General features: G+C 44.6%; 1 protein-coding gene across 4 annotated transcripts in view; it reads right to left on the reverse strand.

Annotated features, from left to right (window-relative positions):
• Positions 1 to 18,725, reverse strand: part of FCHSD2 (FCH and double SH3 domains 2) — a 342,693-nt gene that overhangs the window by 56,950 nt on the left and 267,018 nt on the right. For all 4 annotated transcript variants that reach the window (XM_077451465.1, XM_077451462.1, XM_077451463.1 and 1 more), the window contains 2 exons: positions 8,823 to 8,939; positions 5,160 to 5,264 (listed from right to left, as the gene is read on the reverse strand). In XM_077451465.1, coding sequence (XP_077307591.1) covers positions 5,160 to 5,264; positions 8,823 to 8,939 — 222 coding nt within the window. The remainder of the gene's footprint in view (positions 1 to 5,159; positions 5,265 to 8,822; positions 8,940 to 18,725) is intronic.

Raw genomic sequence — 18,725 nt, forward strand, 5'->3', positions numbered from 1 at the left:
CTCGGAAACAATTTGATGCATGCTCAGAAGCACTGAACTTAATTTTCTGGGCTCGTCGCAGTGTTGCACGTCACCGCGTTCTTGAAGCTTGAAGGTTCAGAGAACTTTTGTGAGACCGTGTGTATGCAAGCCAAGCTTGAGCGGAATTCCTGCGGTAAAACCATCCAAGATTTTTCTGACGGAAATTCCGCTCGTGTGTACGGGGCATAAGGCTACTTTCACACTGGGGCAGTGAGGGCGTCGGCTGTAAAGTTCCGCTAGACTTTAGTCATTTTAGCGGCACTTTTTGGCTGCTATTGGGGTGCTTTTAACCCCCGCTAATGACTGAAGGAGGAGTTAATAGCGCCCATGTAGCACCACTGCCGAAGCGATTGGCAGACGCTTTGGCAGCGCTGCCCATGCATTCCAATGGGCAGGGGCGGTATATACACCGCTCCTCCACTGCCCTAAAGATGCTGCTTGCAGGATTTTTTTTTAACGTCCCGTAAGCGCACTGCCTCAGTGTGAAAGCACTCAGTGACAGGAGAGGTGCTTTACAGGTGCTATTTTTATCGCTAAAGCGCCTGTAAAGTGCCTCAGTGTGAAAGTGGCCTGAAATTTATTTAAATACAAACACAACACTTGATTTTAGAGTAAAATATGAAATATGAGGTTTCTTCGAATAAACAGATACCAAACACGTGAAGCCTAAAATTTGTGCATGCCGTGAAATGACAGCTCCAGTACAAAAAATTGTCCATATGGCAAACCATATTCTCATCAAGCACACCCCGCTATGATTCAAAATTCATAGTTGACTCTGTGCCTGAAAGATGCTCTGGCCCTAAAGCAGCCCCAGCCCATAACCTGCCACCACCATTTGGTATGAGGTTCTTCTCCTGAAAGGCTGTCTTCGATTTGCAACAAACATGTCTACCATTACGGTGGCCAGTACTGCAAATGTAATGTTTGCCTGTTCAAATACACCATTTTACCAAAAGTATTGGGACTTTACACACACACATGAACTTTAATGGACTTTAATGGCCTCCCGGTCTTAGTCCGTTGAGTTGGCCCACCCATTGCAGCTATAACAGCTTCAACTCTTCTGGGAAAGCTGTCCACAAGGTTTAGGAGTGTGTCTATGGGAATGTTTGAACATTCTTCCAGATGTCCATTTGTGAGGTCAGGGGCTAATGTTGGATGAGAAGGCCTGGTTCGCAGGCTCCACTCAGTTCATACCAAAGGTGTTCTATCGGGTTGAAGTCAGGACAGTCATGTTCCTCCACCCCAAACTCACCCATCCATGTCTTTATGGACCTTGCTTTGTGCACTGGTCCAAATCATTTGGTGGAGGGGGGATTATGGTGTGGGGTTGTTTTTCAGGGGCTGGCCCCTTAGTTCCTGTGAAGGGAACTCTTAAGGCGTCAGCATACCAAGACACTTTGGACGATTTCATGCTCCAAACTTTGTGGGAACAGTTTGGGGATGTCCCCTTCCTGTTCCAATAAGACTGCACACCAGTGCACAAAGCAAGGTCCATAAAGACATGGATGAGCGAGTTTGGGGTGGATGAACTTGACTGACATCAACCCAATAGAACACCTTTAAGATTAATTCAAGTGGAGACTACAAACCAGGCCTTTTTGTCCACATCAGTGCCTGACCTCACGAATGTGCTTCTGGAACAATGGTCAAACATTCCCATACACACACTCCTAAACCTTGTGGACAGCCTTCCCAGAAGAGTTGAAGATGTTATAGCTGCAAAGGGTGGACCAACTCAATATTGAACCCTACGGACTAAGACTGGGATGCCATTAAAGTTCATGTAAAGGTAAGTGTCCCAATACTTTTGGTAATATAGTGTATGTTGAAGTCCAACAATTTCCATGGAGTGCACATATTTTTTCGCACGACTATCATCTTTAATTGTCCCCATAAATGGCAAAAACATGCAGAGGGTGAACAAAATAACAAATTCCTTTTATTTATTTATTTCCGCAGTAAGAGATAAATTGTGTACCTGCACGTGAACAACATTATTCCTCAAATCATGCAAAACAGGTCCTCTTGAAGAAAAGCGCAGATACCGCGGCCAACCTGCGCACAAAAAGGCCACCAAAATAACTGCAGCTCTCGTCAAAATGAATGTGTTTTCTGCAGAAGGTTATAATTACTTCTATTTGTAACAATACTAATTAAATCTTAATTAAAGTACAGCAGAAGGAGACACATGTATACAAGAAGGCGGACGGCGGGGACTATGTGCGTCTGAACACCACAAACATAACAAAAGCTGCAAGTAGGATAATCAGAAACTGGCTTTGGCCATAAATTAGAAGGTGACGTCTTATTATCACACCGCTGAAATGCTATACAGCCAGGCTCTCCTAATAAAACCTTTATGGCTCTCTGGGTTGGGGGAGGCCACACACAATACAGCAATCATTACTCAGATACAATTGCAGACAGAAGATCTCACTATAATATAAAGCAAATGGTTGAAATACTGCAAAAACAAAAAAAACAAAAAACAAAAACAAAACAGATATTAGACCTGCTTGCTCCAAAGTAAATTGCTACACGTTTAACTTATTTATGGCTGGAAAAATATCGATAAGAAAGCTTTAATTCTTTGTTCTCCTGAAAGAAAGCTTAAAAGCATTTCAATGCTCCCTACCTTCTTGACAGTAAGGCCCATTCACACTATGGTATTGGGGCAACGCATGTAAAATGCAATCGTTTATTCTCAATGACACTGCAATAGACGTGTGTTGCAGCAACAAGTAAATTGCTACACGTTTAACTTATTTATGGCTGGAAAAATATCAGTTAGAAAAAGCTTTGATTTTTTTGTTCTGAAAGAAAGCTTCAAAAGCAGTTTAATGCTCCCTACCTTCTTGACAGTAAGGCCTATTCGCACTATGGTATTGGGGCAACGCATGTAAAATGCAATAATTCATTCTAGGCGACATTCCAACAGACGTGTGTTGCAGCACAACATGCTCCAACATAATGACATGCGTTGTTGGGAGCTGCTGATTAAGTGGCAGTGCAGCGCAACCCACTGTAAATTTGTACACTGTGCTATAGCACTGCATGCACCAAGGCCTGTTTCACACGGGCTTCAGCTTGTACAAGAGGAAACAGCAAGCTTTGGCAAAGCAGTTGCAGAGCTTTCAGCAAGCTTTGTTCAAGCTTTTAAAGCACTATACAGCTCCAGTTTGTAAACATTGAACACAAAAATTAATGGGAGTATTTATTTTGAAGCCTGGTAGCAGCTTGTTAAAGTGGCAATCAGCACTCCAATTAGGATCTGTGTTCAACATGTACAAACTGGAGCTGAATGGTACTTTAAAAGCTTCAAAAAAGCTTGCTGAAAGAGCTAAAAATTATTTGTCAATGCTTGCTGTTCACACTGTATATACAAGCTGAAGCCTGTGTGACACAGGCCTAACATGTTTATGGGCATTGCTGCACATTACTGCAAAGCCATAGTGTGAACGGACCCCTAATGCCGCGTACACACGATTGGAATTTTGGTCAGAAAAAGCTCTGATGGTTTTCCTGACGGAATTACGACGGGATTTCGCTCAAGCTGTCTTGCATACACACGGTCACACCAAATTCCGACCATCAAGAACGCGGTGATGTACAACACGTACGATGGGACTAGAAAAAGTTCAATACCCAGTAGCCAATAGCTTCCGTCACGTAGTTGAATCTGAGCATGCGTGAGTTTTTGCACGTCGGAATTGCATACACAGCAAAGCATTTTTGGATAGGAACTTTTTCTGAACATGCTCTCAATCTTTTGCTGGCTGAAATTTGGCCAGCAAAAGTCCGATGGAGCATACACACGATCGTATTTTGCGACCAAAAGCTCTCATCAGTCTTTTGCTGGACGAATTTCCGATCGTGTGTACGGGGCATAAGGTCTAAGGTACGCAACTTGTCCTGCGACTTGGGACAGCAAAGTCGCATGACAAGTCGTTCCCTATGAATTCCAATGAGTACCATTCATATCTGTGCGACTTCAAGTCGGGCCGACTTCAAAGTAGTCCCTGCACTACTTTGGTCCGACTTTCATGCAAGCTGAGGTCCATAGACCTGAAGTTTACACAGGCATTCCCTGAAATCGCAGCAAAATTGCAGTAGTGTGAAAGAGGCCTAAATGAGAGAGATTTTTAAGGTAGTTGATATATCAAAGACATTGCAACACAAGCAAATTTAATGTAGCAATGCCCAGCGAATCCAGTGCTGTTACACTATAAACTGCCATTGCACTGTTGCACATTCAGTCCCATACTAACATCTTCTCTTCTTGCCTCATCAGAAGGCTGTTGTCTCTTCATGGTTCATACAGCCAGCCCCTAATCACACGGCACAGTGCATGTGTTGTAGATTGGCCTGAAGCCTCCAGGGAAGCGTGACGCGAGTATCCCAGGAGACTGCGGGCAGCTAGGGACTTATGTCCTTGTTGCCTACATAAGAAATCTGTAGAGTGGTGGTTGTGCTGGGGAATGCAGGAGTACCCTGTCCGACATAACAGCTAGTGTTACAGGACACCTAAGAATATGAGCTACATATACTTTATATACACTCTATTACCAAAAGTATTGGGACGCCTGCCTTTACATGCACTTACATGAACTTCAAATGGCATCTGAGTCTGTCCTGAACTTAACCCAACAGAACACAGACTGTGAGCCAGTCCTTCTTGTCCAACATCAGTGCCTGACCTCACAAATGTGTTTCTAGAAGAATGGTTAAACGTTCCCATAGACACACTCCTAAACTTTGTGGACAGCCTTCCCAGAAGAGTTGAAGCTCTTATAGCTGCAAAGAGTGGACCAACTCAATATTGAACCCTACGGACCAAGACTGGGATGCCATTAAAATTCATGTGTGTGTAAAGGCAGGTGTCCCAATAATTTTGGTAATACAGTGTATGTAAGCATATCTTTAAAACAAATTAGTGGGGAATGCAATCTTAGTAATGTCTTCTCAATTGTTACTTGGAAAGCTGTAAAACTCCCACTTTATAGAAGTTGTGAGTCTACTAAAAATGTAAATGAAATGCAGATGTATTCAATATAAAATGCAGAGTGAATCACACAAAAGGTAACAAACTTCAGATTTTTTATTTTTTTTCTCCCCATCCCACGCTCACTTACCTCTGCTTTGCGAATACCCTCTCTGGCTTCTTCGATTTTCTGCTCCAGTTCCGCCCGGCCTTGCTCCGAAGGCGGCACGCTCTGACACTCTAAATCATCCAGGGCCTGTAAGGAGACAAAGTGCTGGATAAAGTGACTGCGTAACCCACAAATCAAGGTGAAAAATGATCCAATCAAATATTCTCTCTTCTCTGAATCTGCTTTGAAAATTAAAAACGAGGCTGTCTAACCCCTCTATGACAGCCGGGGGTAGATCTATGCCCTGGAAGAGCGACAATTTTGAAAAAAAAAACACAATATCTTTTACTTTTTGCTATAATAAATATCCCACATTTTTCATTTTTTATCCCTTTAGGCTGATATGTATTCTTCTACATATTTTCGGTAAAAAAAAAAAAATCACAATAAGCGTATTATGATTGGTTTACCCATAAGTTATAGCGTCTACAAAACATGGGATAGATTTATGGCATTTTTATGATTTTTTTTTTTTTTACTACTAATGGTGGTGATCTGCAATTTTTATCGGGACTGCGACAATATGGTTGACACATTTGACATATTTTTTAAACCACTGACAATTATACAGCGATCAGTGCTATAAAAATGCACTGATTACTGTGTAAATGTCACTGGCAGCAAAGGGGTTAACAATAGGGGGCGATCAAGGGGTTAAATGTGTTCCCTATGCGTGTTTCTAATTGTAGGGGTGATTGGACTGTCTAGGAGGAGAGAGAGATCGGTGTTCATACTTAGTATGAACACACGATCTGTCTCCTCTTCTCTGAAAGAACTGGGATCTGTCACGAGCGATGGCGGGAGCCCAGCGGTCATTGCACCCAGGGCCATCTTTAATATTGATTGGACCCTGGGCAAAAAAAATTTGGGGGCCCCTTCCCATGCAATTTCACTCTCAGCCTGCTCTGAGACATACAATAAATAGAAGCTGGATTTAAAATCTGTTTACTGTATCAGATCAGGCAGCAATTGTGATTGGTTGCCAGAGGTTACAGCATATCATTACTGCTTACTGACTGGTTGCTAGAAGTTACAGCACACATTACGGCTCACTGATTAGTTGCTAGAGGTTACAGCAAATTATTTCTGCTTGTTAATTAGTTGCTAGAGATTACTGTACAGTAATACTGCTCACTGATTGCTAGAGGTTACAGCACATCATCTTCTCACAGCAGGGAAGCATGATATACATATGAATGCCACCTTTATTTACATATCAATGCAGCTGGCCACAGCTATTTGCTTAGTAATGCTGCTACTATTTACATATGAATGCCAGCTATTTACATGTAAACACAGGTGAGTCATCTGTACACAACAACAGGGCTAAAACTTCAAGGGACAAGGAAATTTAAACTTGGATAGTTGGCAAGTATGAGCCACCTACTTTGGGCCCCACAACAATGACAGGGCCCAGGGCAGCTGCCCATTTTTCCATGCCTTAAAGACAGCCCTGATTGCACCTGCCAGGCACTTGCATCGGGGTCGGTACACACTGCAGGCACGCGCCTAGTGGCCAAAAAGGTGAAGAGATGTAAGGAAACGTCATTTCGCCCAGCCATGGCATTCTGCCTCAAACTGTGGTGGTTGGTCTGCAAGTGGTTACATTAACATTCAACAAGCTTTATTTCAAGTAGTGTAAACTCAAAATGTCAGACTGTGGAATATTGCTACCCGCCAGACCCTCTCCCTACTCTCCTTTAATGCGAGGACTTAGTCAAGATGTGTTACAAGCTTTATGACCCCTTTCATACCGAGGGCGTTTTGCAGGCGCTATAGCGATAGAAATAACGCCTGCAATCTGCCCTCAAACTGCTGCTCCATTCACTCCAGTGTGAAAGCCCCGAGGACGTCCCCCCCCCCCCCCCGCCGCTCTTACCGGGGCTCCCGTTCAAATCTCACAATCCGATGACTCTGGCAGCTAGGGAGGGACTGGAATGAAGCCGTAGGCTTCTTCATTCCAGTCTCCTTGACGTAAACACGGAAGCGACGTCATGACGTCACTTCCAGTTTACTCGGCTGCCAATGGCTCCGGATTTAAAAATGTATACAGTATTCAGACTCGCCGAAAACGGCGATCTGAATACTTTGAAGTGTTGAAGTGTAAAGGAGGGATGGGGGGTCTTTTAGACCCCGATCCCTCCATAAAGAGTACCTGTCACCCCCTATTACTGTCACAAGGAATGTTTACATTTCTTGTGACAACAATAAAAGTGATCAATTATTTATTTTTTTTAAACAATTTATTAATTTTAAAATAAATGTAAATTTTTTTTTTAAAGCGCCCCCCCCCCCCCCCTCCCCGCGAGCTCGCGCAGCAAAGAAAATGCATACGGAAGTCGTGCCCGCATATGTAAACGGTGTTCAAATCACACATGTGAGGTATCGCCGCGATCGCCAGAGCGAGAACAATAATTCTAGCACTAGACCTCCTCTGTAACTCTAACCTGGTAACTGAAATTTTTTTTTTAAAGCGTTGCCTATTGAGATTTTTAGGTACCCTAGTTTGTCGTCATTCCACAAGTGCGTGCAATTATAAAGCGTGACATGTTTGGTATCTATTTACTTGGCGTAACATTATCTTTCACATTATGCAAAAAAATTGGGCTAATTTTACTGTATCGTTTTTTTTTAATTCATGAAAGTGTCCCTTTTCCCAAAACAGTTGCGTTTAAAACACCGCTGTGCAAATACCGTGTGACATAAAATATTGCAACAATCGCCGTTTTATTCTCTAGAGTCTCTGCTAAAAAATATATATATAATGTTTGGGGGTTCCAAGTAATTTTCTAGCAAAAAATATGGATTTTAACTTGTAAACACCAAATGTCATGAAAGGGTTATAATCAGTGCAGTCCTATTCAGAATTGGTATCCAAAGTAGAACAACAGCTTTTATTTCAGCGCATAAACAAGTTGTTGGTTGAACTCCTTGCAATGTAAAGTGATCACCTAGAAGGGATTGTTTTTTTTTTTTCTAAAGAAAAGTGAATTTACTATTTAAACCTACGTGTACATGCCAGGGGATGAAATGTACACAAGGATGCATGTTTCTATGCAATGTACACACGTTATTACTAATAACTATAGTCACAGTGGGGCTGGAAATGACCACACCCAGCTGGTGAGCACTGTGTGGGAGAAGGTTGGCATCAGTGGGTTGAGGGTTGTTCTGTGAAGAGAACACGCCACTTTGCTTTTGAACAGGCAAAATAACAGCTTATAAAAATGAAAAATAGGGGGAAAAAACAAACAAAAACTGCAGCAGCAATCATTGCCCCTGTACCACCCAAATAACACAGGTAGCTGTGACCAGGCAAAGCTCCACTCGTTTCTTGGCAGCGTCGTAGCTTGCCTACCCTCTTCGAACCCCGACACATTCCTTAGGCAGTCCATCATAGTGATGGGACCAAACTGACCAATAAGAATGTATTAGAGGCGAGAGGAAGAAGACTCGCCCGTCACTACCAGGAAGCGCTAAAAATAAGCACTGGCAAAATACCCCAACAGCCATAATGCACAAGGTAAAAACAAATAAAACAAATAAAATATACAATAGACATCTAAAGCGCACAGAATTTTCATGAAACCATCAGGGCATGGCAAACATCAGGAGAGGACCCTGATGTGTTTCTACTATACCTACACGCTGGCTGTGGATGATGTTCTTATGCTCCCTCGCCACTCGGGTTGCCCACTTGCGTGCCTCTTTGTTCAGACTGTGCTCTTCCGTGGTGCCCGTTTCCGATTCCAGCTGCCGACTCTGCAAGACAAAACCAAAATCTAAGATTCTCAGTGATCTCTGTCTTCGTAACGGGGCAGAAAACTCTTCCCACTTTCAGTATAAGCTTCCAACAACGTAATGAGCTGTGATCTGCTGGAATGAGTGTGCACAGCAAGGCGCAAACATCCACAGCTGCCAGCATGGAAAGAACACAAAGTTACTGCATTTATTTTTTTTGGGAGATGTGATGAGACGCCCAGTTGTCTCCATAAGCAGATGTCTTTTTTTTTTCTACTCTAAAGGTCAGGGATCCTGAATTGAGCACTAAAGGCTCAAAAGGTGCTGGTAATGGGGAATAACCGCAAACAAACTGTACAGCAGTGACAGCTAACTTTCATGATATAGGAGGCCTTAAAGTGACACTAAACCATGCATGTCAAACACGAGGCCTATGGGTCAAATCTGGCCCTCCAGACCTTGTCGTGTAATCCTCCTCCCCGGTTTTACAGCTGGATTGTGGCGGAACTTGGTTCCATCACCTCTGGCTCTCGCTCTCCTCACCATTACTTGTAAACACAGAAGCCTGTAGGGGTTGGCATTGCACATGGTGCATAGGGCATCCCTAAACCCTGCACTCTGTACATTGCATACCCTGAACTCTGCACATCACACTGTCCTGAACCTGGGGCAGCCCATCCATTAGAGGTGCCCGGGCACTGCCCCCTCTCTCCAGGCCACACCCTATATGCAATACATGCATAGCATGAATCTATCCATGGCTGCCGCGGCCACCCCTTATTAATGCGTCCGGCTCCTTTCAGGGCGCATGAATTACAGCAGCTAGGTTTTTTTTTTAAACACGTGATTAGAGCCAAAGGCACTAATAGGCTTTAAAATAGGGGGGGCTCGGGTCACCGAGGCTGTGACCGGAGCCCACCCATTGAGAACAGGAGAGTGGGAGGCCGCCGGTGATGGGGTAAGTGCTACTGACTGACTGACGGGGGGAGGTTGGGGGTGGTATACTGTTTGTCACCCCCCAAATTTTTTTCCACTGCCCGCCAATGCCCTACACTGTACACACAGTGCACCCCTAAACCCTGCACTCTGTATGTAGTGCACCCCTGAACTCTACATGCTGTATGCAGCTCACCCCTTAACCCTACACACAGTTGATCCTTGAATCCTGCACACTGTACATAGCACCCCTATAAATCCTGCACTCTGTTAATAGTGCACTGTAAACAGTGCAACCCTACACTTTGTACATAGCCCGCCCCTGAACCCTGCAATCTCTACATAGTGCCCCCCTGAACCCTGCACATAGCGCACTTCTGAACTCTGCAGGCTGTATGTAGCATAATCCTGAATTCTGCATTCTGTATGCAGCACAATCCTGCATTCTGTATGCAACGCACATCTGAGCCCTGCATTCTGTATGTAGTGCACCCCAAAAACGCTGCAATCTGTACACAGTGCATGTCTGAACCCTGCACTCTGTATGCTGGGCACCCCAGATACAACCGGTTCTTTGAAGGCATCCATACTGCTGATGCAGCCCACAGTGAAACGGAGTCGGACACCCTTGCACTAAACAATATCCTTATTCTCCAAAAATAATCCATACACATCCACTACTTAATAGTTCTGTAATCTATTTTTCATAAAATAGTTTCCTACTGTGTTTTTCAGCCTCATTAGAACGTCCTCTGAGCTCCCAAACCTCTCCTCCTCCCCCCTTTTACTTCTGTATTTTCAACATGAACAGTGCTGTGTGTCAGTTGTAGTCACGTGTGCAGTGCTCTATGCACCCAACAAATCCCTACATGCTGTGGGAGATTTGGAGAGCAATAGAAGGGACTTTGAGCTAAAAATACACACTCAAATTGAATTTTTTTTTTTTTTGATGTCAGCAAAGGGGTGCACATAAAATTTACAGATTGTAATGCTATAAAAAGCCATATTAGATGGTTGGAGACTGTGAACATGACGAAGGGGTTGCTGAAGAATGGGGACATGCTTCAAAAAACAGACAGACTGGAGAGACATTACATGAGACTTCTAGAGACCACCGATATGAAAGCGCTTTACAAATCAATACTCCCCACAGCATCTGATACTTCTTTCAGCAAGATGCATTATCACAGATAAGAGAAACACACAGCAGAAAGGGATATACTGTACAGAAAAAAAATAAGGTGGTGTGAAAGAAAGAAAAGTGACCTCTTGTTTCAGCCAGAGGTGGCTGCAAGGGAGAGACCACTTGATTGTGGCTGGTAAAGCCTGAAGCCGTGAGGTCACCTATAGGCTCATTCGCTCCCTCCTCTCCCCTGCAGCCAGTGCTGGCTGACACAGGGGAGCCGGATCACATGACTGGACCAGAGAGGGCTGAAAATAGTTAAGTATATACATTCTTCTTACTGCATAGGTGTTAGTAGGGGGGAGGGAACATTTTTAGGTGTTGTTAGGTTACATAGAAGGTGAGGTTGAAAAAAGACACAAGTCCATCAAGTCCAACCTATGTGTGTGATATGTATGTCAGTATTGCATTGTATATCCCTGTATGCTGTGATCGTTCAGGTGCTTATTTAATAGTTTTATGAAACTATCGATGCTCCCCGCTGATACCACCACCTGTGGAAGGGAATTCCACATCCTTGCTGCTCTTGCAGTAAAGAACCCTTTGTGTAGGTTGAGGCTGGAATTCTACTTTAAAAACTTTCCCCACTGCATCCAAAACTTAAAAAACAAAAAATGATCGGGCTATGCAAACACTCCAGATACTTACCTTTACTCACCTGTTGCTCAACCTGCAGCCCCAGAAGACACATGCAGCCCTTTGGCCCTTTCTGTGTGGCCAGTTGGGTTGAGACTGGTATTCTACTTAAAAAAAAAATGGAACTTCTGCTTTAAGAGATGGTGACCCCCTGACATGCCCCAATTTGGCATGTCATTTTTTTTTTTTAGAGGGTTCCAGCTCCCACTCCCCCCCGGGGCACTGCAAGTAAGTTCACCTCTCCCCCCTCCTTCTCGGGAATTATCTGGGACACATCACATGTCCCAGATGATTGACCGCCCACTCACAGCGTGCAGCACGGCTCACACATACGCAATGCGTGCACGGCTGTGAAGCCACAGCTGTGCGCCCACAGTCACAATGCCGGCCCCGCATTGCTGGAGCCTGGGACAGGTACGTTTCCAATTTTTAAAAGTCAGCAGCTGAAGTATTTGTAGCTGCTGACTTTTAATTTTTTTTTTATTCGGAACTCCGCTTTAAAGTGTTACTAAACCCAGGACTTGCATTTACTATATCCGGTCTCCACAGTACACAGAACATGGAAATGCAAGTATTATAGTAAATATAAACTGCTAAATACCTTTTCTCATTAGCAATATTTAGAGGTCTTGTGACTTCCATCAGTGTCTGGTTAAAGCTTGTAAGGGGGGGGGGGGGGGTTATTCTTCTCTGATTGTCCTATGAGGCTGCATGACCCCTGACCCTTTGTTTGGACAGTGCGGATTGGCCTCGTGCCGATCACATGCACCCTCCCAAAAAGAAACGAACAAACAAAAAAACAACTAACAATACACACCAAACTGAGCATGTGCAGAGTGCCTCCTAGGGCTCTGTACTATCAGCAGATGGATTGAGGACTGTAGAAGAAGGGGAGGATCAGAGAAGACAGGATCAAACAACCTTTTTACACATTGCATAGGATTAACCCCTTAGGTTCCACAGTAGGTATATAACAAGCATGCCTTACTCCATATAATGACTGATTTTACTGTTGTGGGTTTAGTAACACTTTAAGCTCCCTGTCAGTTTTTTTTTTTCAGTCTGGGTTCTGACAGTGCGGTTTCCCTTCCTCTCCCAGCAGCAAACAGGAAGGCAGGGGAAATCTCCTCTGAGATAGTGATCAATGGAACAAGTGTCCTCATTGTAAGATTTCCCCTCTCTCCCTATTCCTCATCAAAGCTAAATCTGCTAGGTAGAATCTGCTCAAATCATAAAAAAAAAAAAAAAACACAAAATATGCTGGTTAACATGCGTGCATGATTATTGCTTCTGTCCATTCATAATAACTGGGCATCATAAACACCACTTACGATGCTTCAGTTTATGAAAGGAGAGGAGCCTCTGTCTCGTCTCCATTCCTCCTCAGTGCAGCTGAGGCTGCTGACAAAGGGACTAGGAAATCTCTATCCTCAGTCCCTTTCCATGTCTCAAAGTTGAGATGTCCGGGGTCTGTTTAGGTCCCGGACATCTCACCGAAGAAACATTGCAGAGGGCCTTTTAGCCATGTTAACAATTAAAGCCTTGCTTAATTGAGAGTTTCTGGTGCCCCTGTACCTGCGTCTTTTCCTAACTGAGTTTTTGTAAGTATTGAGGCTTTGTTAGCCCACCATATAGGACTATACTATGTCCTTATAGCTTAAACTTCTTTTTTCTTTATATTTCCCTCTTCATGAGTATTCAGCCTGGTTCTTGTATGTCCCCTGTAGTCACTTGAATACAGTGCCCTCTTCATGGTTGCTGGGTCCCTCTGGTGTGCGCCCTGCCCTTGGGGGCACTCTTAGGTAGGCGGGAATTATATGTGGGGGGCGATATTATGAGCCATGCCACACAATCAGTTTGGAATATGTGTTATTTTGTATGCTTCATATATTTAGTACTAATCTATTGCCAGTCACTGAAATGTTGTTTTTGTATCCATTGCTATTACAGCCATTGTCTTCACATTCCCCTGATGAAGCCAATGTTTGGCGTAACATGTAAGGACTCGCTACCACTTACTACTACAGGCATATGGATATTCTGGACAGTATTAGGTACTACATGTTACTCTGTTATTTTAAGCACCTATGATTGTATGTCATATTTGTAATAAAATATTATACATTTTAAATTAATCTGCATTTTTTTTATATATGTAATGTTGGGCACCGCTATAATCCCAATTTCCCTATTTTCTATTATCAGGGGGGAGGTGATGCATCTATTGAGGCCACTCAACCTACACCCCATCACATTGTAATAAATAAATATTCTAAAGTAAAACTGTAAAAATAAAAAAAACACTGACATGCCACTTCCCCCCAAAAAAGAAAGCATTGTAAAAAAAAAAATAGTAAAAAAAAAAAATAAAAAAAAAATAAATATACAATATATATTAAAAAAATAGTCCAAAAAAAAAAAATAATCTACTGACAAAAAAATAATACAAATGTCAAATGTCACCCCACACTTTTCACATATTTGTAAGAAAATTTGAAAACCATTTATCATTTTCTTTCCAATTCACAATTATGTGCCACTTTGTGTTGGTCCATCGCATACAATCCCAATAAAATACATTGACGTTTTTGGTTGTAACATGAAAAAATGTGGACAATTTCAATTGGCATGTATACTTTTTCAAGGCTCTGTATATTGACCACCAGGGTGGAGAATGATCTCTTCCACACAGCAGCACATGCTCTGAAGATTTGGCAACGGATACCCTGCTGCTTGCCAGGAAGAGAAGACGGCTGATTTAACGGCTCTCTGTTGTAGTCGGTGAACAGCGATGGAAAGTGAAGCCGTTTTATAGCAATATGCATCATGTGTGAAATAAATGCAGACTACTTTCACTTCCAGGACCACCAATGGTGACTAATGCTGCAAATTCCCCATCCACACTAGCTAGTCAGATGAGAATTATTATTACAGCCTTTTATAACAATAATGTGTAGAAGATACCCTCTATTAGTGGAGAGATTGAAGAATGAACTTATTTTAACCCAGCTCAGGTCAGCCATCTGCATCCCAAAAGATTTCAGCGGTGAGGGCACTTACACTGTCAGGCCAATTTAAAATTTCAGCATGTGTTTATCAGATATTGGGAATTTAAAGTGTCAAAGGCAAATTTTTTTTTTTTTTTTTTTTGAAGGTTCTCTCTTATCACTTAAAAAATATCTTTCGATTTGCTGGAAATCCAATGTGTTCCCAGCTCTAAAATCACAACCAGAATTGCCAGCCATGCCTGCTGGACTATAGAACTTCGCCCTGCGTGTACGGATTTATTTCCCAGCATAACGATGATGCTGCTTTGACTCCCAAGAGCATGTCCACATGCTTTTAAGATGTAGTTCTGGGGGAGTATCTACATCATCACAGGGAGCAATAAAGCTGTTTTTTGCTAAAGGATATGGAAAAATAAAAATGTAATGCTGGGACATGTCAGAGGAGGTCTCTCTACAGCACGCCAGCCACATCTGGTCCGTAGCTAGGGTCAGTGGCATAATCTCAATGTGTACTGATTGAGACAGAAACTGTCCTTGATCTTTAGCTTACAGTGGTAAGGCTGACTCTAATGGGGACCTTGATGTAAGGAGCAGGGGGGGGCACCCTGATGTAAAGGGGGGGCTCTGATGTAAGAGGGGAATCAGATAGGTGGGGACCCTAGTGTAAAAGGGGACTTTCCTGGGCATCATGAAGTAAAGGGGGGAATCTCGTGGGCACCCTGGTGTAAAGGGGGGACTCTCGTGGGCACCCCGGTGTAAAGGGAGGACGCTCGTGGGCACCCCGGTGTAAAGGGAGGACTCTCGTGGGCACCCCGGTGTAAAGGGAGGACTCTCGTGGGCACCCCGGTGTAAAGGGAGGACTCTCGTGGGCACCCCGGTGTAAAGGGAGGACTCTCATGGGCACCCCGGTGTAAAGGGAGGACTCTCATGGGCACCCCCGTGTAAAGAGAGGACTCTCATGGGCACCAAGGTGTAAAGGGAGGACTCTCATGGGCACCAAGGTGTAAAGGGGGGACTCTCATGGGCACCCCGGTGTAAAGGGGGGACTCTCATGGGCACCCCGGTATAAAGGGGGGACTCTCATGGGCACCCCGGTGTAAAGGGGGGACTCTCATGGGCACCCCGGTGTAAAGGGGGGGCTCTCATGGGCACCCCGGTGTAAAGGGGGGGCTCTCATGGGCACCCCGGTGTAAAGGAGGACTCTCATGGGCACCCTGGTGTAAAGGGGGGACTCTGATGTAAGGGGGGAATTGGATAGGTGGAACCCTGATGTAAAAGGGGACTTTTCTGGGCACCCTGAAATAAAGAGAGGTCTCTAATCCAAGGGGGGACTCCAATAGATGGTAACCCTGGTGAAAAAGGGGACTCTCCCGGGCACCCTGGAGTAAAAGGAGGACTCTCAAGGGCACCCTGGTGTAAAGGGAAGACTCTCATGGGCACTTTACATAGTTACATAGCTAGTAAGGTTGAATAAACACACCAGTTCATCCAGTTCAACCTGAGTGAGTGTCTACAATTGTCCCTATCCCTGTACATTGTACATCACACACTCACATTGGTCCCTACCCTCAAGGGGGGCACAATCCAAGGTCCCCCTTCATATACTAGGGTCAATTTTGGACAGAAGCCAATTAACCTACCTGCATGTCTTTGGAGTGCGGGAGGAAACCGGAGTACCCGGAGGAAACCCACGCAGGGACAGGGAGAACATGCAAACTCCAAGCAGGTAGTGTCATGGTTAGGATTTGAACCAGCGACCTTTTTTACTGCTAGGCCAGAGTGCTAACCACTACACCACTGTGCCGCCCCTAACCTTGGTGTAAAGGGAAGACTCTTGGGCACCCTGGTGTAAAGGGAAGAATCTCATGGGCACCATGGTGTAAAGCGAGGACTCTGATGGGCACCCTGGTATAAAGGGAGGACTCTCATAGGCATCCTGGTGTAAAGGGAGGACTCTCATGGGCACCCTGGTGTAAAGGGGGACTCTTGTGGCCATCCTGGAGTAAAGGGAGGACTCTTAATGGGCATCCTGGTGTAAAGGCAGGACTCTTATGGGCACACTGATGTAAGGAGGGGACTCTCATGGGCACTCTGATGTTAGAGGGGGCTCTGATCTAAGGGGGACTGTGATTGGGGCCCAGATGTAAGTGGGACACCTGATTCCTAATAAAATATACAATGTGGCCCTCATAATGACACATTTGGAGCCCTTTACATTCTAAAGGGAGGTCCGGGGGGATATATGGGTGATGCCTGAACACTGTATCAGGTGTGAAATGAAGGTAGAATAGTTTTACTTCTAGGCCCACAAATAGTGACTAATGCTGCCAACTCCCCGTCCACATCGGCCAGTCACAATATAATCATCAGTCCTGCCTTTAAATAAGATAAGAGTCCCCCAAGTCAGTTACTATCTTCACAAGAGAAAAAAAACTGACAGCAACAAAACTAAATGCAGTGCCGGGGATGCCGGTAATTAGAACTGAAAGCAGACATTTGCTTACATTTTGTCAGTCCCCTCATCATCATATTATTTTACAGTGAAATCGTACCTTTTCTGTGTTTGTAGCTTATTTTAGACCCAGTGACCCGGTCTCTGTGCTTCTCTATACAATGCAGGAAGATCATGGCTGGTTGGAGGGGCCGGCAGGGTGCTGTACAGAGATTCCTGAAAACATCCCAGCACCCCGACTCAGTACTCACTAAGCCGGGATGTACTGAAATGCCTTGATGGGTGAGATGTCAGCCAGGAGTGGGTGTTCTGTATTTGCATGCCTGTCCACATAAGCATGCAATGATGCTGAGCCCCCATGACGGAAAGAACTGAAATCCAATCAATTAAAAAAGGGCGGCCATGAGGCTTGGCATCCTCCAGCCAGAAAATGAGGTGACTTGCTGCAGCTTCTAACGCACACTGCGAGAAGCTCTCAATGTGCAGTGAAATCAGAGTAAACAATTTCAGTGCAGGAGAGGAGCCGGTACAACTGTGCAACACTGAAGGGAAGGCTGGAGCCCAGTTTTGGAAGAAAGCATGTAAAATGCCCACGCTGTGCTTTTGTTATGATATACTTAGCTGCTCTGTGCCAAGGTATTGCACAGAGTGGCCCTGATCCTCCTCTTCTGGGGTGCCCCCAACGCCGCTCCTGGCTCCTCCCTTTCTGTGTCTGCCCCATAGCAAGCCACTTGCTATGGGGGCACACGTACAAGTGTTTTCCCAAGCTGGGAGGTGTGCATCCATAGACACACACAGGGTGGCTTGGCCCCACCCCCCTGACAAGATTTGATTGACCGCAGCAGGAGCCAGCGGCTCACACGTCTGCCTGTGTATTGGGCGAGAAGAAGAACCAGCACCGCTGCAGATGGTAGACTATCTGAAGGGGCTCAATTGCCATTTTTGCAGGAGAAATTGTTTTCCATATAAAATTTGCTGACCTTACAGCAGGAATTTCCCTTTTACTTATCTATCAGATAACAGGCTCTATTCCCAGCAGGGGTGGCAGCCTATAGACCCCCCCCCCCCAGCACTGAACACAAATTCCAGTATGTGAATAAACAGGAAAGGTCCAGTGTCAGGCGGAGGTTTGAGCTGATGCTTTCCTTTCTCAGTAAAATGTGCTGTGCCAGCACTCTGACACAATGCCGGTTATCAGCAGGCACAGGGAGGTCTATTTCCACACGTAGGCCAAGCACGGGACTGCTGATGTGAATCATACTGAATATATGAAACCATCAACCCCGAATAACAATGTGCCATGTACCAGGCAGAACTCTGACCTTCATATAAAATATATTGTCAAAAGTATTGGGACACCTGCCCATACACGCACCTGAACTTTAATGGCATCCCAGTCTTAGTCCGTAGGGTTCAATATTGAGTTGTCCCACCCTTTGCGGCTATAATGGCTTCTTCTTCTTCTGGGAAGGCTGTCCACAAGGTTTAGGAGTGTGTCTATGGGAATGTTTGGCCATTCTTCCAGAAGCGTATTTGTGAGGTCAGGCACTGATGTTGGACAAGAAGGCCTGGCTCGCAGTTTTTGCTTGAAC

Source organism: Lithobates pipiens, unplaced genomic scaffold, assembly GCF_037356315.1.
Source record: "Lithobates pipiens isolate NorthernLeopardFrog02 unplaced genomic scaffold, aLitPip1_a1.2 Scaffold_23, whole genome shotgun sequence".
NCBI lineage: Eukaryota > Metazoa > Chordata > Amphibia > Anura > Ranidae > Lithobates > Lithobates pipiens.